Here is a 25,916-nt window from a genome sequence, read left to right as displayed (position 1 = left end):
TGTAATATTCCTCTTCTGCCTTGTCAGCCAGTGTTTTAGGTGTATGCACTGGTGTTCATGGAGCCACTCATAAATATCACATCGCTGGTCATTTTTAGCCTCCTGCAGCCCTGTCATCATACTCCCGCCTCTGTTCTCCACTGCTGGGTTCATGTATTGACTGTGGTAGTCCTGGCCAGGTTCACATCAGACAAAGTGTACCCATCTGAGCTGAACAAATTTATCTTGGTCTCATTTTACCAACAAACGTACAAACATTCATGGCTACTTGTCATGCTTTTTTTTTTTGTGCAAACTTTCATAACGCAGTTTTGTTCTGTAAGGCAAACAGGAACATTCTTCTTGGCGGCCGTCCATAGAGGTTGACGTGTGCTGTCCTTCGCACTGTCTGAGCTGTCACAGAAATTCTGTCTTTCATTGTTAACCGCTGTGCCAAAACATTTTTTCAGATTGAGATTATGCAAATGGAACATAGTCCATCGCATCGTTTTGGGAAGACGAGCTCTGATTTGGGTGCTATGAGTTCTTCTGTAGCTCCTGATAACTGCTGCAACTTTGTTAGCGAGGAGTTTTAGTTGGTCACAAATCTTCACATATCCTCTTCCATATTTGTGAGGTTACACAATCAATTTTTCACTTCCTCTTGTAATTCAGTGTCATGTGAGTCATGTTGCAGAGATGCACCTAAACACACTTGTCAGTAATCACAAGTGTATTTACTTTTGTTGCACTGAATTTCTACTTTGGGCCTGGGTTTTTTTAATATAGTGGGGGCTGTACTCGCTTCTGTCGCATGCTGTGTTTTTATACAAGCCACACTAGAATAAACTTTTATGTAGATCTTTTGCCTAATATTATTTGTGACACTTTGTGTTTCTGTCTTATTGCTTCCCGTTGGCAGAAACAATGGCATGGAGGGGCTCTGCTGCTGCTGCCCAGTGTTGATTTTGACTGATTAAATGGATGGTTATCCTCACTTTTCCCTGTGGAATTGTTTAAATGATTGTCACACACACGTTAAGGCCAGTAAATTCTTTTTTTTTGAGGCACAGTGAACGCTGCAGTAATCTTGACTTTCGGGAATTATCATGCTGCCATTGCTTTTAGAGCCAGCGACAGTAGTAGTCTTCAAATAGTTTTAAATATATCCAATAACTGGCATAGAACACCTTTCTAACACATTCCTGACAAATGGCATTGTTACAGGCTTCCAGCGGCTTTTTGGTCCAGGGATCAGCGGGCCAAGCAGCACTTTACAGGAGTGTAGCAAGCAGACTGAGGGATATAAAGAGCAACACATACATTTAACTTTTCTATTAAAGTGTGAAACGGGGGATTTATAGAAAAGGACAGGCGGATTTATCCTTTCCGTGCTTGTAAATGCTGAGCATGCAATTACCCCTATAATAGAGGCGTTGTGTCCAAATTGGAGCCATTAAAGTGATTTAACAGTGCGTGGATTGGCCCTGGCATTTGCGAGGATGTGTACACATGGGGTGTAGTGGAATGGGTGTTTAATCACAGCGTTTTAGCGCCCGGTAATAGCAGAGCAGCCCATGTAGAACACTGACGTGCCACACAGTACAGCTTACTCATTAGGGACTGTACTTTGGACTGGACTCCACCCTCTGTTTGGGTGTTTTTGATTTTTGATTTTTTTTTTTTTAGCTTGGATATATAATTTGTTTCACTGATTGACCTCATTATTGACACCAGTGCAACCACCAGAATGCCTGCTTTCTTGTGTTACGTCCACAAATAATGGATTTTTACAGTGCAACACGTGATTTTATCATAAAAAATCAGGTTATCACTACAGATTTGTGCCGAACTATAATTTGGTTTGTGACTAAATGGCGTCTGATTTCTTTTGCTGATTTGAATTCTGAATTTATGGGATTTCTTTCTTCTTCTTCTTTTTTTTTTTTAACATAGGTTATTTGATTTAATTTTATGACAACAGAAATATTATTAGTAGATATATGGTGTAACATAAAATACTCATTGTTGGGCTACACCAGCCATCAAATATCCACCATCTCATCTTGTCCAGAAAGTTTGCAGAGGTTTGACTGCTAGAAATTTGTGCAGTAACGACATTTATAACCGAAGTGTTCAGATGTAAATATTGCAGCATACTGTATGTTTTCATGTGTGTACAGTGGGTCTGAACTGGATATAATCAGTGATGAAAAATGTGCTTCTTTCTTCTGTTTCCAAAGTTTTGCATGACATTCTTCGTGAGAATATCAATGAGCCTCTTCCATTTCCCTATATTTTTTATTTATTTTTCCTCCACTCTTCAACTTCTTAACTACCGGTGGATGCCATTTAATGCATCTTCTGCCTCCTCAAAGACATCTCCTGGAAGAAAGGGATTCTTCGGAATGAATGGGATCCAGTATTCTCAATATTTTGCCTACATGCTTTGAAATGCAGGAAACCTTTTTACGCTCTCCTTCACCGCTTCGTCTTCTTCTTCTTCTTCTTGGCCGTTCTGTTTCCTCCCTCCCTGCCTCCCCGCCCCCCCACTCCTCCACCTCTTTTTGCCCCCTCTCTTTGCTCTGTGGTGCGCTCTGGAGTGGTGCCCCTGTACAGGCGTGGCGTCCTGGGGAGAGCTAGTAAAGCATTTATTACAGGCTTTGCAGTTCTGTATTATACTGGCAAGCACAGAGCCACTCATGCTTGGCCTTTAACTTCCCTCTGAAGTTCAGCCATACATGAAAAGAGGGGGCTCTGGCCCACTAATATATTCCTGATTTAATATTGTATCAGAAAAAGTGAGGGATGCGGTAAAGATGAGGGGAAAAAGGGGCCGAGCGGGGAAGAAAATTGTGTTTTAAAAATGTAAATGGAATCTTTGAGAGTTTTTTTTTTTTTTCTTTCCCTGTTCGCTGGTAGTTTGCTGATTAAATATCACGTGGTGACACTGGCAATGCCCAGCGGAGCTTTTGAACCCAGGATCTGTGAAGAATCCTTTTCGAGGCTTTGTGCGTGGGCTGTCTACCATAACTTCCTCTCAACTAACAATGTAGGGACGAGCGGACAGGAAGCGAGACTACTTTCTCACCACTACATCCATTCACTCGCCGACTGCCCTGATATTAACTTTGTTGGGCACGGGGTGTAAGTGGAAAATCTCCCTGTCTATAAAAGGGGAAAAGAGCGAAGCGAATTAGTCCAACTCTCCATCTTTAATTTTTTTTTTTCTTCCGTTTTTTTTTTTTTTTTTTTTTTCCCTTGAAAGATCTCCCCCCTTTTCTCATCACTCTTCTTAAATCGCATCCTCATTGGTGGGTCGTACTTTTTTTAGGTCAGGATTTTTTTTTTTCTGTTTGGGGACATTTCTGTGGTATTTTATTGGTGTGTTCACCATATGGAGGGGGACAATGGGAAGGACATCAGGCACACCCTAATTTTGGATTTCTCTCTTCTCTTCCGCCTCTTCTCTCTTCTGGGTGTGTTTGTCCGTTGTGTGTGTCCTGGTCGAAGGAGAGACCCTCCTCCACAGAGCTTGCAAGAGGAACCAAGTGGAAACGGTGCTACAGATCCTGGCGCTTCCTGGCACAGACGTCAATGTTAAAGGTAAGACTTTCTCGCTTTCCCTTTTTTCCTGTAACCTCTGTCTCACCGTCATCTCACTTCACTCCCACTGTTTGCTCTAGGGTTTCGTCGAGCGATTAACATTGGAGAAAAAAACGGGAGAGAAGAAATAGGAGTGTGTGTGCGTCATCATTGAGGTTAACCTTTAGCTAAAATGTAAAGGGTGTGTCTAGAAAGAGCGGGATGGGTTTGGAGTCTCAGATTTATAGATTTACAACCACTTTGCTAAGTGAATTGAATGCCTTTTGATATTTCAGAGTGACTCTCTTTAGTCCCTTTAGGTCAAATATAATGACTTGCCCTCCCTTTATGGAAATGTGCTGTTTCAAAGGTTTCTCCGATTTTGTAATCGCCCTTTAATGGCAGCCTAAATTGACTTGCATCTCAGTGGGGGGCTGATGTCCAAAATGTGATCAAGTAGAACTATGAGCAAAACGGTGACATCAGAATAGAATAGAATAGAACATACTTTATTTATCCTAGACCTGGTAAATTTACACGCCACAGCAGCATCCAAAAATATAGAAAGAAAGTAAGAAAGTAAAAATTACCGCTGTCAAGTTGCAGTTTTCTCCCAAAACGAGGCCCCTGTTAATTGAAGCAGAACATTTTCGTTTTTCGAGGACTTCTTTCTTTCAGCTCAAACTGATCTACGCTACGATGCTCTCAAAGTTGTCTGTTTCTTTCTCTTTCAAGTTTTGTCTATTCTCATGTTTTAAATAAATAACGCTGTAAACCCTGAAAAGATGACGCAACTATTTTAACGTCTGCGTATAATTATGTGCGACCTTAAATTATCGATGGGTACTTACCTATTTAAAACACCGAAATACAAATTTTCAACTAATGGCACAACTTTTTTTAATCATTTATTCATCTTTAGTTGTTTTGCTCATATTCATGTACTTTGGAACAGACTGATGTCAGTGATAAATATTTCTTTTAGCTTTTACTTTTGTGCAAAGTATGGCGATGTGTGAATGGTCTTAATCACTTTGCAAGGTTTTTCCTGTTCATTTCCTAGAAGTTTTGCACTGCGTCCTGCGTGCTTATTCGTTAGTTAGCTCTGAGAACTAAGTCTTCTAACGAACCAGCCACAATAGAGTGGGATTTTCTTCATAACACTTTCAGTAAAACTTTAAATTTATCCAACAGCATACTCAGTCTTCAAATATAGGAGATGTGCAGAAGATCTATTCAGCCTTCTTAACAACAACAACAAAAAAAGGCATTTAGTTAACTTTCTTGCTGAGTAAGCAATGCTCTGCCCTTTTTTTTGTGCTTGTCTGTCTGTGTGGTTTGTTGACCATGTAGATCATGCAGGCTGGACACCTCTGCATGAAGCGTGCAACCATGGCAGCACCGAGTGTGTGGAAGCTTTGCTGCAGCACTATCCTGCCCCTGTGCTTAATAACCAGGTGGGTGGAGTGAGCCCACTGCACGATGCCCTGCTAAATGGACACATGGACATTGCCAAAATGCTGCTGGAACACGCAGGTGGGTAAACTTCACCAACACACAGAGAGACTTTCTGCTTTAGAGTGTGAACAAAGTATTGATTTTACAAGATAAACACAGATAGCTCACATATGACTAAACAATATTCTTTTACCAAGTAGTGTTGGTCTTGCAGGTTATAACTTAATGGCACATCAGTACTTTTGAGTTTCCCTGTTATGGTTAGCCTCTAAAGGGGCAGATTCCATTATCATACACTTGAGAGCTGGCTGCAGCATTGCATTCATGAACTAACTGGAGAGTCATTTTTCTGATCAATACAATCGATGGATGGATGCACATGAGCACATGTAGCGTTCTGGCAGACTTTCTTGGTACCTTTTGCATGGAAAAAGTAAATATTACAAAATAGCATAAATATATTTAGATGAAAATGAACTTGGGGAATCTGCGACCCTAGTGGGGATTGAGCAGTGCAGAGATAGTGGATGGATGGATGAACTTGTGCGTTTAATCTGACTTTATGCAATCAGTATAGGACCAGAGGTGTTGTTGTTTTTTTTGAATAGCAGCATTTAAGGTTGAAACCTACACAGCATTGGTCTTGATGCTTTCTTTTGTTTAAATAAAATATCTTTAATTTGTCTGGCCAGCTGCCATGAGAACTAATCTTGTAGCCATTTAGCCAATTAACCATTTAGCTAATGATTTACTACAGTGTCACTGCTGCTGTAGCCAAGACAAGCTTTCAATTGAATGTGGCCAGCAAATGTAGCAGAGCTTACCGACCGATTGAATGCTGTTTTCAGCCTTAATTAGTACGGCACATTTTATCTTAACTAGCCTTCTGTTAGACTACAGAACCTGTTGATTGAGGCGCTTTTAAAGTGGTACTCCACCAGTTTTACTCATCAATTCCGGTTTGTTAGGCACGTGTTACAACATTTAGCTTGTGAAAGCGGTTGTGTAGATTCTTCTGCGTATCTGTAGTGAAATTTCCAAAGTTTGAAGGTAGTAAATCTGATCAGGGCTTAAAGACTGTAAGTTTTATAGCCGGATACCTGGAAACAAGACAGTGAATAAATTGAGCCAGCATGGAGGATCTAATCAAAGGTGCTGTTAATTTGCATTATGGGAAATGTAGGATGGAGGGATTTTGGAGCTTGATCATTCACTGGACTACTCTGTAGTGTTTGCAACTTGGGTGGTGATCCGTCATGAGAGGTCCCCATCAAAAGAATTTGATAAGAGTCTGATGTTGACAAATCTATAAGATCTGGTATTCATGGTTACCTACAGTACCTAAAGATTTAAAGACTGCTCCAGACAAACTACAAATAAATATGGCACTGGGCCTCAGAGGCTGTAGCACTCGTTTGCTTCTCCACAGCATGAATTCTAGATCATCTCTACCATCTAACTCTCTGCCCCCACAGCTTCGCTTCATAATCCACATGCAATCCTGAACTGCAGTATCTGTCCAAACAGATTACAGCATCACCTCATAAGATGTCTGTTAACGTCTTTTTGACGAGATTAGAGGAGTCAGGATGCGCCGCGTGCAAAATTCACATACAGGTTTTTGTTGAGATGTGTCACAACACAAGTAGTTTGCGTGTGTGCATGTTTGCGTGCCACATACAGTCTGAGCTCAGGAGGGTTGAAGCGAGCGTGACGGGTGTCGGAGCTCAGGAGAGGGTGCCGTCGCTGGCTGTATGGCAGCAGGTGGCAGAGGAAATGTGAGTATGTGTGTTTTTGGGGAGGGTGGGGAGGAGTGCTATTTGCCAACGTTGAACAAGTCTCCCATGTAACACATACCTCTGCCTCAGCTCACTTCTCAGTTTGACTAATTATAGTTAATTTGATTCGACTTTCCCATTAACACATGTACATATTCTGTCCTCAAAAAATAAATTAGACTGGGATTGTTTAGTCCCGGAGAGGAAACAAGAGAGCGCTCCCCCCCCGCTTTTTTTTTTTTTCTTCCTTCCTCAGTAACAGGAGGGAGAGCAAATTAAAAGAGGTCAGATGAAGCAGCTATCTGTATCTGTAAAATTAGAAGAGAAAGAGAGCGAGTATGTGTGTGAGTGTGTGTGTGTGAGCATGTGTGTGTGAGTATGTGTGTGTGTGTGCATGTGTGTGTGCGTGCGCAGCAGACGTCTGGCTTACTGTCTAGGCCAGGTCTTTTTGCAGGGACCGAACAGAACAACAGGAATGAGAATTCTCTCAATTTGAAACACCTGCAGGCTTGTACATTACACTTCTTTTTCTCACTCGCTCTCTCCTGACTGTTTGCTATTTCCTCACACCTTGATGGTGGGTTGTCTAAAGGCTACAGCAGGGAGTTTGTGAGGAGGTGGTCCTCTTGACTCCAGGCTATCCTGTCTCTCATGGTCTCTTTTTCCATGATCTCCATCTGGTTGCCATGGACACCATCGATAGGCCTCAGCTTTTTTTTTTTCTCTCTCTCTCTCTCTCTCTCTCTTCTTTTTTAGATCTTTAAGTCCAGGCTTTTAAATGTGGAAAGTTTTTGGCTTCGGGGGCCTACATCATGCTTAGTTACCATAACAATCTTTATGTTGTTGTTCATACCAGTTTTTACTCTAAACTCGAGCAGGACTTTTGTGCTTGTGGCTGCAATTCTAACAGCCATACATCAGACTGCTTTAAAAAATTTTGGCCAGGTAGACTTGCTGCGTCGTCCCATGATAGGAAAACAGGCTAGTGGGCCAGATGCATTTCCATTCCTCCCTCTCGTTATTTATTATATTCCTATGTGTTTTATTCTTCCGAGTGCCTGCCCTGCTGCATTTCCTGAAACTATATTTTTCATTGAGGCATTCACCCTGTTGTCCTAGTTGTTTCCAGCAGACAGGCCGAACCTAGCTGCCAAGGTTTTGGTAGGCCAGAGAGGGCAATACTGACACTGGCACACCAACAAAGCCTTTATTTGGGAGTGATCTCACCCCTTTGTAAGCCTGTCTGCTTGGAGGCCTGTGCTCTGTATGTGTGTGTGTGTGGGTGTATGTGTGCATTTTTAGGGGTGAATTGTATTGAGTAGGGTGGAGGGGGGGGGGGGAGGAATGGATAGATCCCACCCCCTCTACCTCAGTCCCTCCAGGCTTATGGAGCTGGCAATGAAAGGATGCCATGGCTGAGGGCAAGGCTGACTCTGCTCTCTTCCCCTCCTCCTCCCATCGCCCAAGGCCGCCCCACATGACCCTGTGTGTGTGTGTGTGTGTGTGTGTGTGTGTGTGTGTGTTCGTCTGGCTTGTTTTTACACTCCACTGAAGTGTCCTTGGCTATATATTTTGGTGTATGCATGGTTATGTGTATGCATGCACAAATATTTTCCTGAATCTCAAACGCTGTAATGAGCGTACGCCGGCTTGCAATTAAGTATCTGTAAGTGTGTGCGCCGGCGCTTCCTCGTGCCCCCTTCCTTCCTCAGCTGTTAGAACTGTTTAAGTTTTGCAGGGTGACCATGGCAGCCGGTACCCCTGATTGGAATGGAAAATGACCCGAAGCCTTTAGCTGTGCAGCTCAGACCTGGCACACACGCACACAGAGGAGGCGTGTCGGTTAGCAAAGAGGGTGGAGAAATGAAGAAAAGAGCCTTTAAGCTGTCACCACCCGGCCCCGTGACCGTAATCACTGATGGCGTCCTCTCAATACTACCCACCACGTTAGTAAGCGCCGCTAGTCCGCCTCAACTTGTGAGCACACACAGATTCGCCCTCACACACACTGACTCATTTGCAGAGGAAAGAGTACAGGAGCTGAAAGAAGCGCTCAGGTTTAATTCATTATTTTTTTTAAAGCCGTTTTTCTTTACAAGAAGACGGGGGAAGTTGCTACATGACTGCGTCTTTAATTTCTCTTTGGATTTTGGTGCATATCTCGGATGCACACGTAAACACACTTAATGCACTAGATCCCGCGGTCCCTGCAGATCGTAATGTGAACGAGTGTTTGTGGAGCAGAAAGATGTCATTTGCTCAGTGGCACAAGAAACACACGGTCCCCTCGGACCGCCGCAGCCAGTCGTGGTGCGTCTCTGTCTGTTTGTCTGTCTCTGTCATAGATACACACTTGGGCCTCTTCACTGTCAACACGGTAAAGAAATAAAGAAAGTTCATTGTGCTCAGCACTTATTTCCCCGCGGGTCCTGAACTGGCAACTGTGAGGAGCTGAGCACTCGTACTATTAGAGGTGAGGCTGTGTTTGGAGCCCTCAGCTTCACTCGGGCGTGTTGATGTTTCAACTGCAGGTTTCTCCAGGCTGTAGTTCAAGGACTTCCCTCGCTGGGAATTTTTGACTAGAGTCTTCTTTCTCCTCTCTTCTTGCCTGTCTCTTGCTACCATCCACTCCCCCCCTCCCCTCCTTCACCTCCACCTGCATACACACAAATGCACACATGCACACTCACACACCTTTCTTTCTGTGTTTTTCGGGTGCTTGCCAGGGATTAAGTCTGGAGCTCTATCCAACAGTCTCCTCACTGCTCCTCTCTGTGCTCCAAGAAGAGGGTGAGACCCCTTTTCAGATAAACCCTGTGTGTGTGTGTGTTTTATACAGACGAGGGCCAGAGAGGATCAAAGCAGGGAGCACGATGATTTTGAGATTTGTTACCAAAGGTTCCTCGCCTGCTACTTATGCCCAGCACCATTTTTAATGTACAAACACACGTCTTGCCCTTTTTGTTCCCCTTTTTAAACAGCTACAGCATTCACTGAGCATGAAGGCCACTGGGAACTAGTTTCTGTGAAGAGGAAAGAGCAGAGGCCAAGGAACATTAAACTATTTTTATTTATTTTTGCCGTCCTCTCTCACCTACAAGGTTCAGCTCGAGTTTAATGCTGTATATTTATTTGTAAGGACTACGTGAAGAGGTGGGCAGTAAATTTGTAGGTGTTGAAACCATGCTCTTTCCTCCTGCAAACAAAGCTGAGTTTCAAGGTTTAATTCATTTCTTTTGTTCGTTTCCAGGCTGCTTGAAAAGGAAAAAAAAATGCATGGTCACAGGCCAAGATGGTTTTGTTTTGTTGGCCATGAAGATCGTACTCTGTCTCTGTGCTCCAGCCGTGAACCTAAGCCGTCGTACACTTCACAAGAGCAATACGTTCCTACTCCTATTTTATTTTTTAACAACTTCAATTAAAACGTTCAACAACAACTTGAAGGAATTCAATATTATATTGAAAAATTATGTATTATTCTTAAATGCAAGCAAGAAAAGAAGTTGTGCCTATTTGACATTCATTAGCAACACGGCAACAACAGGAGCTGTATGAACTGCGGAGGAGCGGGTCGGATACTGAAAATGAAGACATTCAGCAGCAGTTAAAGTGTGTTTCCTGAGCTATTCTTTCAATGACAAGCTAAACCCTGCAGCCTATGTAGCACGTTTTAATTGTTGTAGTATTTAAGGACACCTCTAGCTCACCTCTAAATTGTTAAGTCTTCTAAAGAAAAGAAAAGAGTTTTGGAGCAGCACAAGCCTGCCGCATAGACTGGAAGCCGTTATTCATTCTTTTAACAAAAACGTAAAGTGAGTTTGAAGTTCTCAACAATAACTTTGCCAGCACAATGTTAAACGTAAAGGCTTCCAACTGTATGATACAGAGAGCTCTGTCTTTGTTTGAGAGGTTCTCTCTAATGGGACGGCCTTGCTTCCCGGACTGTTAGTTTTACGAGATGTTTATGTTGCATCAATTATCAATTTTGTTTGTTTGTTTTTTCAACTTACTTGCTTTTTGGTTTGGGTTAAGAGTTTAGTCTTTTAGAATTTACCAAAACTCCATCAGTTTTGATTTGCTTTGTCACATTATAGTACATCTTAAAAAGACTTTTGCTCTCAGCAGCCTTCGAATGGAGGGAGAGGAAGTGGTTTTTCTTCACTGTGAACTGCGTCCAATATATCCCAGACAACAAAAACCATTCATCCAATTTACATTAAAAATATTTGATCAATTACTCATAGTGTTTCGAGCCACAGGCCATGGAGGAGTACGCTTTATGAAAACTGGTGGCTGGATTTCAAGAGGCACAGGGACATTGTGTTTCTTGCTGTTAAATTTTTGTTGTTTTTTATTTTCATGGTCATCAGAGGATATCTTAGGGATCGTCTGACCTTTGATCCAGCTTCAGCAGCTGATCAGAGTTTATCTAAGAGTACACCGTCTTCACACTTTCCAGAAAAGGCTTCCTCAGCATTTTTCTCGAGCACCACGTGCACTTTGTATTCACTACTAATTAGCGAACGCTATCATGGTAACAGACTAAACGAACGCAGTGCAAATGGTACATTATAACTGCTAAACATCAGCATGTTAGCATTGTGAGCATATCATCCTGCTGACATCTGGATTTCATTTAAGTAGCACATTAACATGTCTGCAGAGTGTTAGTTCTGTTACCTCACCTTGTGCAGCATCATCTCCATTAAATTCACATGTCTGTGCATCTTACTTTTGCACCTTGCACCAAAAAAAAGCGCTTTTCAAGTACAGAGGAATGCAAACACAAAGCTTCTTTCACCATGAAAATAAGGCACAGAGAATTAGATTCGTATTAAATTATTATACCAATCAGAGCTCTGCAGACACCGAATTCTAAAATCACAGCGGTGTTCATGCATTTATTTATTTTTCGCGAGCCTTTATCTTCCTCTGTGTTCACCTTGTGTTTTTTTAGGCACCTTTGAGTCTACTTCTGTCAAATTAACTTCCAAATAGTTCGAGCAACCAAATGAGGCTCTGTGCATGTTAATGGCATCACAAGAAACAGTTTATTTGTTTGTACTTAATGATTTAGTGCAGGAGATATTATTAGGGCTCAGGGCTGTGATGGCAGTGACTAGCCCTTTCTGATTCAAGAGACCAGCTAAGGGTTCATTTAGGGCTCCTCTCTGATTATTTAAGATGCTAATTGCCCACCGCTGATCAGCATCCAGTAAATCAGAGTAAATCGGATGCCCCTTCTCACTACAAGTGCTGTAGTGGCATGGGATTACACAAAGCTAGCAGTTGGTGTCCATGCCTTCATCCTACCTTATCTGCCCCACCTCCTCCAAAAGGCTATGATCCAACCTTTTTGCGGACCCCTGGAAGAGCAGCTATTTTACAGATCCAAAAAAACCCCAGACCAAGCTGTGTTTGAGTGAAGAGCCCAGTAATCAGACACAACCTGTTAAAATCAAGCTCACCTGTGACAGTTTCTAATGAATTAAAAAGGAAAATAAAGCCCAGGCAATGTAGTACTGCTACCTCTCCACTGATATTGATTTTAAAAAAAAGAAAAAACTGGATTTTAACTGGACTGCCTCAGCTGGATCTAACCTCCACAGGTTTTCCCATCTGTGTTTTTTTTTTTTAATACTCTAAATATCAAGGTGGAAAAGGGGAGAAAAATATCACTGAGCGTTCAGACACTGTTGCTAAAGCAGAGAGGGATTTTAGCATACTGGCATGTCTGGCTGTGTTTTTTTTTTTTTTTTTTTCCTGCATGTGATGCCTCTCCGCTGGCTGCTTTGGTGCTTCACTTGGTTGGCCTTGTTGTTTTTGCTGTGGTTTCTAGTCGCTAGCTAGCAGCTCCCTGTGGATATGTGATGCCGTGCCCCTGGCTGCAGTTCACACACTCACCCTGCCTCTCTTTTTCAGGCAGCGAGGGGGAAAGAGAAAGAGAGAGAGGGAGAGAGAGAGAGAGAGAGAGAGAGGATGTTTACCATGCTGTGGAGCTGCCTGCTTCCCAGCTTGTCTGCCTCAGCCCCAGCCTCAGACCAGAGACAGAGACATAGGGGGAGGGAGCACTGCATCTTTCTTTCCTTCCCTCCCTCCCTTTTTTTGCGCCAATTTTCCCTTCCTCCACTCTCGCTTTTATATTTCTTGTCTTCGCCTGCCCTCTAAAGGCCAAAGGGCTTTGCGCTCTGTATGTAAATGTGTGTGTGTGTGTGTGTGTGTGTGTGTGTGTGTGTGTTTGTGTGTAGCAGCCAGACTGCATCTGGCTGGTGCATCAGGCAGTGGCTTTTGCTCAGCATGTGAATTCCCTCCCTCTGCTGTAGCTTCAGAGCTTAGGTCTTAGTGGGGTATTTTCACATTCATGCACACACACACACTCTCTGTCTCTCTCTCTCTCACACACACACACACACAAAGGATGGTGTAATTACCCTATGCTCTCATGTAATCCCCCAGGTGTTGTATTTATCTCCACTGCAGCATATCTGACACCCAGCACCAATACCTGGATTCACTTCAGTCACAGTCCCTGCACCAAAACCATTCCCCAGGCTGTAGTCTCATAACACCGTGTGCGCGTGTATATATATGTATGTGTGTGTATTACATTATAAACAGCATGCAATGCTATTTTCATGTCTTGTGTTATGTTCAAATTTGCAATTTAGCACTGGATATGACCATTGACATCTGTGTTAAGTGCTGTTGAGCTATGTGGTTGCTTCATAATTCACTGATGGATAATAAGGGACAATTGATTCCCTTGTTTGGGGGGTGAAACATAAAAGTGAGAGCAAAGAGGGAAAGAAAGGTATCGGATAGCAAAAGGCATGAGTTGATGCTTAATGGAAAAAAAAAAAGGATAAAAAGTCAGGGAGGTGAATACGCAAACTGCAGAGAGTACACACCGACACACACGGTTCGCTTTCAGGCAGACAGATCTACAATCAAACACGCAGCCACACAGTCAGCCTTTGCAGGCTTTCAGGCAAGCCGAGCCCAGGGCCGTGCTGCAGGGGCCCTCTCCTCCCCACACCAGTGTCATCCCTCTGATTGGAGTCTGTCTGTCAGCTCAGGATGACATGACAACGGCGGGGGAACATCGGAAATCCGGGGCTTTTTGTTCTTACATTTCTTTATACCGCTGACGTGCAACACTGAGCTGTTTTTTTTGGGTTTTTTTTTTAAGACATGACAGAAAGTCGGATTGGGCTAAAAGCACCGGAGCAGATTGCTGTTATTGTATTTGGGGTAGAGTATTGTTTCAGGTAGTTTTACAGTCATTTCGGATTTTCGCGAGAGCAGAGTAAAAGGCAACTTTTTTCTGCGGGTCAGTGATTTTAAAACACCGCTGCAACAAGAATTTCTATTGTTTGACAACGCAGCTTTATCTGACTTGTAGCGTACGCGCCGCTTTGTCTGCTTGTTATTCCTATTCCTGTTTTATTTGTTTACATATCTGTGCCGTTGCTATTTTCCCACGAGTTTTGCCTTATTTTCGTATTTCATGCAGATATTTGAGCATTTGCAATTTGAATTTTGATTTTGCCCTTTCATGTTCATTTCTACGTTCTCTGTACTCAATGGCAGTTTAAATGTCCCCGCATTGTGCCGGCTAAAGAAAAGTACCGCCGCATTCATTTTTGATGAAAAGAGAAGTATTAAGTAGGAGTGGGAGAAGTAAACCTTGTCCTCCCTTTTTTTCCTTTTCTCCACTTCAGGTTGAAAACACTCCACAGAGTGCTTGAGTTCATGGCACAGACTTATAGGCCCCTTGCAGAGCTTTATCCAGCACCAGTTCTCTCAAAGGAAGGAACAGAACAGAAAAAAAAAAAACAACCTTAGACTTTGAAAGCCATCCCATCTTTTTTAGCGCTCGTCCAGAAGGGACAAGGATGAATCCATTTTTCTGCAGACGTAGTGTTGCTTGTGGCCATGTTTCTGTATGGAGTACTGTAGTAGAGGGTTTTTTTTTATATATATATAAAAGAAATCCACATTCTATTGGACCTGAAACTTTCTACAATGTGTCATGCCAGGGTTGGCTTCACACATTGCAGCCACTCCTCCTGGATGAGCCTAATAGTGAGGACAGCTTGTTATAGAAACCTGGTGATTATGACCTGCTGTGAACAACCTCTTTCTCTCTCACTCATCCGCCACACCGCTCCGTCTCCCCTTCTCCCTCCCCACTATCTTTCTCTTGTGGCCACTTTGATCAAATCTGTGCTCTTACGTCCTTGACTGCTGCCCCTGACGCCTGACCCCTGCATTTGAAATTTCCCCGCTTATGTAAAAGTTTATGTAGATTAATGCCACAATTTATGCAGATTGAGTTTTTGCCACTCAGACTTGAAGCACTAAAAGGTAGATGAGCGCTGACCTCCCCCGCTAACAGCTACGTGAGCTCTCACCGATTATCTCATAACTGCTACACACAGTGTTAGTTCTGCCGCAGACAGAGAGATGGAGAGCAATTTCAGAATTCATAACGTTGCATTTTTAAACTTTTTTTTTTTTTTATCACTGTCATTTAAAACAGGGCTGTCTTTTTTGTCAAGGCGGCATCTGGGAGACTCAGTAAGTGTGGTTTGTGTCATGATGCAATACACACACAGGATTGTCCCTCCTTTAAAACATCATGCTTCCTGCAGCCCCACAGTGTCTGTCAAACAGAAACAACTGCCAGCAGTGGTATCAAGCAGCTTTTCAGCTGTCTGTGTGTCATGCCGAGCCTCCACAGAGCCGTAAACTCGTTCACAAGTGGCAGCAGCATTGCCGAGGTTGAACAGTCAAGTGCCATCAAGAGCAGTTTGCCATAGAAATGGGTCTATCTGAAAGCAAACAAAGGGCTCACACTTGACTCGACCCGCTCCATGTAGGCTAAATGCACACGGGCCTGTCTGACACTGGAAAATGGCTTTCAGCCTGAACAGAGAAGCAGAAGAGTAGAGAGAGGAGACGGTAAATGTCACCATTATAACTTTGCTGGCTTTGTAAGAAAGGAGGGGAGAAAAAAAAAAATGTTACATTCAGCTGTGACTGTCATGTTCAGTTTGAATGTAGTGATGCAAGGCTGAAAGGCTGAAGCCAGGGTTACTGGAGTTGTTCTGACTGTAAAGAATTGCATTAAAACTACACGTCTAGACGGAGTGTTTGTAGCGCACTCATAAATAATTTGGATTAATGCATTAAGTTTGCTTTCACAAATCCTCCCCACAAACCTTTTTTCTCTGTAAAGCACAAACTTCTAAAGGCGCCATTTGCTGATGTCACAGTGGAGCGGCGTCGCGAGTTAGTCACCGCCAGTCGCTGATGAGAGAAATGAGCTCAATTACAGCGTTGCATCAAAAAAAAAGCAGGAAAGGCAGAGCCTCCCATCAGGTCACTAACCCACTGCACCTTTTACACAAACACAAAGTGACCCGCCAGTCACCGAGTTAAGACGAGGTGTCAGCTGAAGTTAGTGCTGAAGTGAGCTAAAAGCCCCGGCTGGCACCGAGGTCCAGTGGGAAAACAGCTGTTCATTTAAAACTCCCCACTTCACACAGTGTGTATGTGTGTGTGTGTGTGTGTGTGTGAAGGAGAGCTTTTTTTAGCGTGTATGCGTACTGTATAGCATATTGTTTGTGTGCGTGTGTACCATTTATATCTGTTGCTGTGTCCTGCCGTTGACCCGTGTCGTGTCTCTTCCGCCTTATTTGATAATGATGCAGCAGCCTAAGCTAGCTTGGCTGCATGTCAGTTTCGTCTGTTATGATGTTATCACTAATGCTTCAGCTGGCTGTTTACATTACACTCATTAACCTCCAAGTCTCAGGCCAATCTGCCACTTTACAATATTTAAAATCTCATCATTTACTCCTGCACTGTAGCCCGCACTGTAAATTTCAGGCGGATGGTACCTCATTTAACCCACATTTAAAGTTTAACACCTAATGTTCTCTCTGCTAATTTCCACTTAAGCACTCTGAGATGATGCCAAATGTAAATATGGCTCGGCTCTGATTGCTTTAAATCAGTTTTCCTTCTTCGCACAAAGTGTCAGGTCTTATCAGAAGCATGTTTGAGTTGACTTTTGCGAAAACAGATTCTTTGGCACAATTAAAATAAGACATCTCTGTCAGAAATAGCAAAACTATTGCAGATTGAATCCTCCTGCTGCAGTATTTTGATCCTTTTTTAAAGTGCAATAACGTGATTGTGAAATTGCAAGCTCTTGTGTGCTTCATGTGCTGCACCCGCAAACATGTAGCAGCTTTCATTTGTCTGTTATAAATGAGAGCGAAGGTTGTGTGATCTGATCCTGCGTACCTCTGTCTCCACCAGGCTCCGTTCTCCTCCGGCAGACTGATAACGACGGTCGGTTTCCGCTGGATCTGGTCTCGGCATCGAGTCAGAGGGAGGAGCTCCTGCACAGCGCGCAGGTCGGAGACTCCACCCGGAAAAACAAAGCGACTGAGGTTTTGAATCTTCCCCTTCTGGAGGCCGGATCCTCTCTGCTGGCCCACCTCATTTTCTCCTACCAGCAGGAGAGGGGCTTGCCTGGTCACACGCAACCCAGCGACAAGCCCCGCAGCCTGGTCTACAAGATGGTCAGGGCCCTCGAGACGCACTCCTTCCAAAAAGTGACTTTGGGCTGGACGGACCAGCGGGCAGCGAGGATGGTGGAAGACGTGGAGACACTGTTGGAGCTCAGCCAAGGGAAGTACCAGGAGCAGGTGTCACAAGCTGTCAAAGAGTGTAAAGGAGAGAACACACTGTTCCTGATGGAAATACTGGAGGATCTGAGGTCTCGAGGAGAAGCACTAGTAGCTTGTGATGACACATTCAGATAAAGACTTGAATGCACGACCTATGTTTGAATGTAAACAGAATGGAAACTGCATGATTGTTGTATGGTCACATAGAGTTCACTAAGGCCTTAAAATATCCACGCAGGCAACAAAACACCTTCTGGCCCTCTGTGGATGTAGAATCATATAGAAGTTAGCTGTATGTTCATTTCTAAAAAGATACCGTTTTATGCTCATACCGAAAGGGTTCAGTCATATTCTGTCACCTTATTCTGGTTTGACATGTTTTGCACTTGGCAAATGTTTCTGAAATGGAAAAGTATGTTTATGTTTATTGGTTGCATGTTTTTTTATGGTTACATTTCACTGTAGACTGTTACTACCTCACACTTGACTTTTCTATAACTAGTTCAAGTTTAAAGATACTTTTTTTTTTTCATTTTTTTATGACTACTATTTATGACAAAATAAACGAAAACACATTAGTTACCTCTTGCACTCCCTGCTATGGTTTCAAGCAATTCTGACAGCATTAACTCCACAGTCATCTAGTGTTTTATTAAAAAAAAAAAAGAGAAGTCAGCAGAAAATGGCCACGGCAGTGTAACGCTGAACGTTGCTCTGACAGATGGGGTGCCTTTATGTGGTGGCCACGGAGAAAAAGAAACCAGTTCTCCGGTAATCCCGGTCTGAAATGGTGATGTGCACTCTGGGTCTCGGCAACAGTGAAGAATGAGCCACTTCACGAAGCTGAACACGAACGGAGAGCGGGGCTTAGGCCGACGTGTTGGCGTGGGACGAGTGGGTAGCGGAGCAAAGGACGCGAGCAGAGAGAGCTCTGAACCTGAAACGGAGGCGTCTAAGACTGAAACGAATTGCCTTAAATTACATTTATGTGTCGCTACCAGTGTTGCCTTAAATACGATGCAGAAAAAACATTATCCAGACATTCTGAAGATGATAAAAAATATTTAATCTTGTTGTTTTTTTTTTCAAAATAAGTAACATACATCAGATGCATTTCATTATTCAAATCCGAGATATACATCATGTTTTCTTTTGCCCCTCCTGACCCAAAGCCAGTCTCATCTCCTACAGCGGTCCTGTCCGGAAATGTCATAGGTCAGAACTGGGCACATGAAGGTGATGTCACAGGCAGGCAACATTGCAGGCGGAAAAGACAGATCTTAGAAAATGAGGCAGGCATACACCTACTTTACAATATCATCACCAGACCATCAACAGGCATACTGTATAAAATACAACCATAAATGAATAAGTACTTAGCTATGTACAGTATCATTTAAAAAATAAATAGTCTCATTTCAACTTGGTGCAAATAAAAGTGCTTTTCTTTTCCCCCTTTACAACTTGTCATTCTGATACATTCCTTTTATATAAGTTATTTTCTCGACGTCATACAAAATAAAAACACTTTGGTTTGCTTTAAAACAGCCAAAACCAAATAAATGACAAAGAAGAGAGACAGTATTTGGATGCAGTACCACACAATAGTCACCACAATTTGCTGTAAAATGACTACATATAGTAGTAGACACATACATATCAGGTATTCAAGCAGTCCCTTCTGGCATTATAAAAAGCCATCGCTCACGAGTCACAGAGTGTGTTCGTTGAGGAGGCTATAATCAGTTTGCGACGCTGCTCTTGGGGACAGTCTGTTATTGTCTTTCAAGTGGATTCCTCAAAACACAACAAAGCTAAATCAGCGGCCCTCTGGAGTGACAGATCCGAGCCTGTTGATATTTAAGCATGGAGATGGATGGGCAGGGAGGGGAGGGAGGGAGAGGATAGAGGTGATGGTGAGCGGACAGACGAGGCGAGAGGATGACAAAAAAAAAAAATGGCAGAAGAGCGCTCTGGTTGCAATGGCGAGGGGGTTTAGAGTGATAAAGACAGACAGACAAAGGGAGGGAGGGGGGGGAAAGGGAACCAAAAGGAGTAGAGGGCAGAGGGTGGTGGAGGCAGGGATCAATACGATGAGAGGAGACCTCCTCAAATGTAGCCTGTGCTGTGATCTTTCAAGAGATGCTCAGCGAGAAGCCCAGGAGACCGTCCCTTCAGACAGGGTCGCAACCCCGCTCACTGACGAATGAGGGAACCGCAGAGAGAGCAAACGGAGGGAAGCATGATGGGAAGAAGGATCTGAAATAGCATAAAACGCGCACACACACATTCATTCCTCCGTCCCTGACATCTCAGGCCTGAGTCCCCTCGGAGCCTTGTCTTGTCACACAATGACTTGCTGCTCATCTAGCATCTCAGCAAACTCTACACCAAATAACAGCTGGCACTTCTGCTGCACCGCACACACACGGAGACGCACACACACACACACACGCACACCGACTGAATCTCGGCATCAGTCTACAGCTGGAGGGAAGAAACAACTGTAACACACACCGACGCTGAGAAAAGCAACATGTCTTTGATTGCATAAACGCGTATACGCAAACACTCTTACACAGTTCACATATACGAGCCTCTGTCTCTGGAAAGACTGATCAAAGTTGAGCTGTGGGCACAGGAGGTGGGGCAGATGGAGAGGGCGGCCAGCCTGGGGCACAGCATCACAGAGAGCATGTTTGTGTTTGTGTGTCAGTTTTATGTGTGAGTGTGCCTGAGAGGGAGAGAATGTTCCTGCTCAAATACAATGTTAGGTTTTCATCTGCGAGCAAGTAGGTACAGTATGTGTATGCGAGATCTCTTGTGTTCACGTGAGAAGATGGGGATTTTTTGTGTGTGTGTGTGTGTCTGCATACATGCACATGCAGAAAAGTGTGTGTGTGTGTGTGTGTGTGTGTGTGTGTGTGGCCGCCAAGGCAAACACACACACAGGGAGATGAGAGGAAAGGAGACCAGCCTTTCAAACAAGATTAGGGCTGTGGCTGCCTAAAGGCCTGCCTGCCTGACGACACTCTGCATAGACTGGGTGACATCTATATTAACACCACGACAGCAGGCCCAGTCTGCTGCGCCTCCTGACAGAGAGAGGAGGTGTCTCCTTGACTGACTGGGGATTTTGACATGATTTTTAAGAGGTTAAACAAGACTACGGCTAAATTATCTGCTCATTTAGGAGGGAAAAAAGGTTTGGGGTGTAGCAGCCAATGTCTAATCCTCAACAGTGTTCATCTTTTTTTTTTCTTCTTCCTATGGGTACTATTTATTGAAAGTGATGTAATTACAATCTATTTTTAAGAACCCACTGTTCTTTAAGCTGATACTACTGTGGCTTGATTTTTTTTTTCTCTCTCTCGCTCTTTTGATTTGGAAAAAAACAGCAAATTTGGCCATTGTAATAAAGCACAGACAGATACCAACACAAGCCTTCAGCCTGTTGGTCCAGATTTGTGTTTGTGTAGAAGGACATATCTGGAGGCTACCACCATAATTGCTAATCAACTTGGCTGGCTGAGTTAAGTGGAGACAATCCAAATTACTGCCAGTGAACATAACATCATTACCACATCCAAGATTGGAAGAAAACAAAAGATACTTCAGTACAAAATCAATTAGAAAATATAAACATATTACCAAAATCATTTAATAACAACAACATGAGCTAAAAAAAAAAAATCTATTGCAGAGAGATAATGCAGAATGTTAGCATAAGGCCTGTATTTTTGATTAACATGGATGCACCCAAACATGTCTTTTTTGGAACAGTGAGAATAAATGTTCAACTCATTTTACTTATTGTGTGACACTTGTGGCAAGCAACTAGACAAGAGTCCTCGGAGCTGTCAGAGGGATGGAGACAAGAAACGAGGAGAGCGGCTCGCGCTGCTGATATAAAGGTCATTCCATCCATCCTTCCCGCTCGCCTTTAAAATCAAAAGCATAATGGTTATGATATTAAATCAAGAGGCTTCTTGTATTTGTTTCATACAAAAAAATTATGACACTTCAGGAAACCGTACTGTACATCGTAAGTAATTAAAGACAGAAAAGAAGTTTAAGAGAATGAAATACGAAATAAAAAAAATGGAAGGATAGCCGAGCCGATCTGCTCCAGAGCCGTCCTCCTCTGCTCCTCAGTGTCCAGTAATAGACCAAGAGAAGAAAAGTGGAGAAGAGAGGAGTTGGTGGGCGGACACAGTCATCTACCCGGGGTTGTTTTTCTTCCTTTTATTTGGACTGGGATTGGGATCCAGTTTCAGCTCTCGGTACTGCACCTGTTAAAACACACAGAAACACGCACGCACACACACCACCCGGTCAGGTGGAAAGAGCAAAGGATGCTTGAATAGCACAGAGACCCTCCAGAGGCTCCAGTCCAGCTGTGTGGAACAGTGGCCTCGGGGAAGGGATTACACACTGATTACAGCACACACATACACACAGATGCAGGCACCACTCACATGCGCACACACACACACACACACACACAAACACAACACAGACGTACACTGTTCAAAGCTCCAAATGCGCTCGTGCTCACTCAGAGACGCACACAAATATACGGCGTACACGCATACTTCCACAGATGTGCAACAGTGGCCTAAGGGAAGGGATCACACAAACAAACAAAGAACAGGGCAAGGGCTCATGGGAAAGCTTGGAGAGACAACAGTCATCTCAGCGTAGCAAGATGGCGAGGAGAGAAAGGGCAGAAAGATGGGGAGGAGACAGAAGGTAGAAAAAATATGCACCGTAACCCTTTCAGAGCCAAAGTTACAGTTACGACAGTATCAACACATTACTAATTACATCAATAGAGTTCATACGAGTAATCATTGACTTCTCACTCATGTGCTGGTAAATAAAGAGTCGGTTTTGAAATCAGGGTGCATAAAATTATTCTCCATAAAAGACTAAAAGGTGGCGTATGTGATTCTAACCAAACGCATCCTGATGGTCTATTAGCTGTTTGTTTTGTTTGCTGAAAGAAAAACCTGGTGGTCAGCTCTTTTAGCTGAAGTTCAGGAGAAGGACCACAACTCAAATACTAACCTTCCTGCCATATGTCCGTTAATGCCAACCTGCCCTGCACACCTGCCCTCACTCCCAAGCCTAAGACCGTCATTATCATAAAGTTAGAAGTCAACAGTGCAGCTCCAGCACATCCTCCTTACAAATGACATCATCCAAGACAGTAGCCAAGTCTCCTGACAGATCCCACCAAGCACCATCAGAAGCACTGAAGAACCACTAGCCAGCCACATTCTCCACCATCTTATACTCCAGTTAGTCATATCTATTCCACAGAATCCCCCCCCTCCATTTATCTCTAAGAAGACTCCAATCTGTGTAGCCTTTCCCTCCTAATTGCCTTTAAAGTTCTCTTGAGGAACACCCATAGAAGTCATCTCCTCAAAAATAAGTCTCCTCTCCTCTGACAAGTCTGTATTCCAAGTCGTCACTCCATCCATGCTCCAGTCAGGCCTCCTGACAACAACCGTATTGAATCCGCAGTCAGAATCTCAGAAAACACTGCAGTTGTTTTGCAGAGAGCCCTAAAAAAAAGGCTAAGCAGTGATTTCAACTCTTTAAAACGTCCACAAGTTCACAAAGTGCAACCATAAACCAAACTTATCCTTCCTCAAGTACAGGTCGCAATAGTGTCACTGACCTTGACATCAAATGTGTCCCTCCATTAAAAGCCCAAATGGGACCGGGTTGCCCATTCTACACAATCTTAGCCTGCAAAACAATTGTTTCTTGCACTGAGATTGTCTGTTTTATTCATCCTTGTCTCCTGATTTGAACAATCTTCTATTCAAACTTCTGGTAGCAGCGGGAAAAACAAATAAATAAAAATAGAATGACTTACTTCCCGACACACAATTAATTTGATTTCATTTAACCAAAAATAAGTTTTCCGATATGTTCATTAAATAGTGTTAGTAAATAGTAAATAGTGTTAAGTAGCTACTATGACAAATGGAAAAGCAAAAGAGTTCATCTGTGGGAGGATATAAATGTTAACATTCGAGATATTGCACCACTAAATTCTGACCTCTATCCCTGACTTCAGCGATCTTCTGCTCTTCTTTCTGGCACTGGGATGCCAGTTTCTCTCACTGACATGATCAGGACTATTTCTTGCTTGGAGGCGGTTACCTCCTGGAGTTTTGTTGTCACTGTGAGTTTGCCAGGCAATGAGCAGAAATTTCAGGAGGTAAGTGCACTCAGCCAAAAAATAAAAAATAAAAAATCCAGTACGTAACCCATGTAAAATCACAGTTTATCATTTTTATATTTCGTTCTTTTTTTCTTGAAAATTAAATAAATATATAATGTTTTAATGTGTGCATTTTGGAGGTGCTGGTAGGTGGGTTTTGTTACCTTTGGCTTAACCTGTGTGAGCTGCTTCAGTGTTTCCAGTCTTTGTGCTAAGCTAGGCTGTGCGAACACTTATCCGACTTTAACGTCACATTTAATGGAAAGATATGAGCGGTGTTAATGTCTTTCTCTTTCTCACGGCAAGAGAGTCAATAAGCAACTTTTCCCAAAACTTCAAAACTCTTCCTTTAATGCTCAAATTTAACATAACATTCATTATCTTATTACTATTTCTGTTGCACTACTTCATCACGATAAACCTAATAGAAACATTTTTGTAGCACATTGCTTGAATTCCTCACTTCATAAGATGTTCAGCATTATCGCTGATGGAGTGTCACCGATGTCTCCCAGTGGAAACCGATTCCCACTTGACGTGACACTTTGCAAAGATGGTGAGCAGATCTTAGAAAGAAACTGTTCTTACCTGTGAGTGATGGACACTCAGAACGTAGCAGCATCACAGTGGCTGAGCATAAACAACCAGACTGTCATTGGCAGTCTCTCACTTTCAAATGTACACACACGTGGATGCACACACAAATACAGTTGCTAGCCTAGACAGATTCAAGACACTGACAAGCACTAGCCACTGAATCAGAATACTAATGGAGAAAAAAAAAAAAGTAGACTTAACAGTCACAGCACCAAAGAGCCAGTATCGTCTGTGGAATCCCTCCTAAGTTGACGTACTATAGGCTACTCTGCCTGTCTGACTGACTGACACTCTCTGTGATTCTCAAGGCAGACAACAAACTGACATCAATATGGTTCCTCTGTTCTGTCTCATGGTGGGTCTGTCTACTGTGGACGGGAACAGCAGCGTCTCTCAGCACTGGCTGGGAACAAGCCTTTATCATCCATCTTCTACTGGTTCCCACTGTCGCTTCAATGAAGCCTTCCAGTCCTCTGCTTGCAACGTACAAATCTGAGATGCAAAAGAGACGTGTTTGTGTTCAAAAATGAAGACCCATGCGTATACAAATGAATACCAGCAAAGGAAATGTGTACACGCACCTCCCACATCACACAGAAATACAGAACCTTGCCACCTTTATATGATTAAAATCCCATAATAATCCACACAGCGTACAATGGAGTATTTCTCCCTCACTGTCTCATAGTGGTGGCCAACAGCGTTCTGTTAAGGTGCTTAGAGTGGTTAGGCCAGCATGTGTTGCTGTCTTCGCCTCACTAGGCAGCCAAACTGCACTGATTCAGATGTGGATTCTCCTCCTTGTTCACAAGACAAACTAACACCTTGCTAAACATCTGCACAAATACAATCTGTTTGTGTACAGTAAGAAAGAAAAGAAGGGGAAGGAGATGATCTGAAATGCAACGATGAAGCAATTCAGGTGGAGAGAGAAAAAAAAAGAGGAAAGAACTATGGGAAACAAGACAAAGAGAGGACAAAAATAGACAAAAAAGATCAAGGGAGCAAGGGCAGAGAGCGGCACAAACCAACAAAGGAACCAGGAGAGAAAACAATGAGAGTGAAGAAGAGACTGGGTGAGACGGAGGGAGATCTGTGGACACTCGGGTGATGACAGATACTGTTCTCATGTGGGTGTGGATCCTTTTATAGCCCTGCCAACTAAAGCAGACAACGGAACAAAAACCCAGGGGACGGAGAGGGGTTTATATGGCCCCATCTGTGTGTAGCGGGTGTACATGTGTGTGAGTGCAGTGGTAGTTCTGTTAGGGGACCATGACAGTCCTGGCAGAGCGCCCACATTGACTGTGATCAATGACAGTGGTGCATCCATGGATGAACAAGTGAGTGAATGGCTGAATGATTTAATTCATTCATGACAGAAAGAATAACAGCACATATGTAGTGTATAGTTGGATAGGCATGTATCTGCTAATGTCAAATCCTAATAAAACTTGTTTCTCCTTATAAAACTCCTTCTCATCTCTTCCTGTTAGCTTTACGCAAGCCAGCAAGGTATCCAAAAGTAGGACAGGTATTGTGCGGGATCACTGGATGTTAGTGGTCCCATTATAC

The 25,916-nt window shown here is 43.2% G+C and overlaps 2 protein-coding genes across 2 annotated transcripts in view; one reads left to right on the top strand and one right to left on the bottom strand.

Moving 5' to 3' along the window:
- slf1 (SMC5-SMC6 complex localization factor 1) overlaps positions 1-18,936 on the top strand; it is a 34,420-nt gene extending 15,484 nt beyond the window's left edge. The window contains exons 16-18 of the mRNA XM_008288616.1: positions 3,493-3,585; positions 4,918-5,100; positions 17,130-18,936. Coding sequence (XP_008286838.1) covers positions 3,493-3,585; positions 4,918-5,100; positions 17,130-17,638 — 785 coding nt within the window. The 3' untranslated portion in view covers positions 17,639-18,936. The remainder of the gene's footprint in view (positions 1-3,492; positions 3,586-4,917; positions 5,101-17,129) is intronic.
- Positions 18,937-21,723: 2,787 nt separating this feature from the next.
- mctp1a (multiple C2 domains, transmembrane 1a) overlaps positions 21,724-25,916 on the bottom strand; it is a 145,020-nt gene continuing 140,827 nt past the window's right edge. The window contains exon 22 of the mRNA XM_008288604.1: positions 21,724-21,795. Within this exon, the coding sequence (XP_008286826.1) occupies positions 21,724-21,795 (72 nt within the window). The remainder of the gene's footprint in view (positions 21,796-25,916) is intronic.

Source organism: Stegastes partitus, unplaced genomic scaffold (assembly GCF_000690725.1).
Source record: "Stegastes partitus isolate 25-593 unplaced genomic scaffold, Stegastes_partitus-1.0.2 Scaffold13, whole genome shotgun sequence".
Classification (NCBI taxonomy): Eukaryota; Metazoa; Chordata; class Actinopteri; family Pomacentridae; genus Stegastes; species Stegastes partitus.
This window is presented reverse-complemented; position numbering and strand designations above follow the sequence as displayed.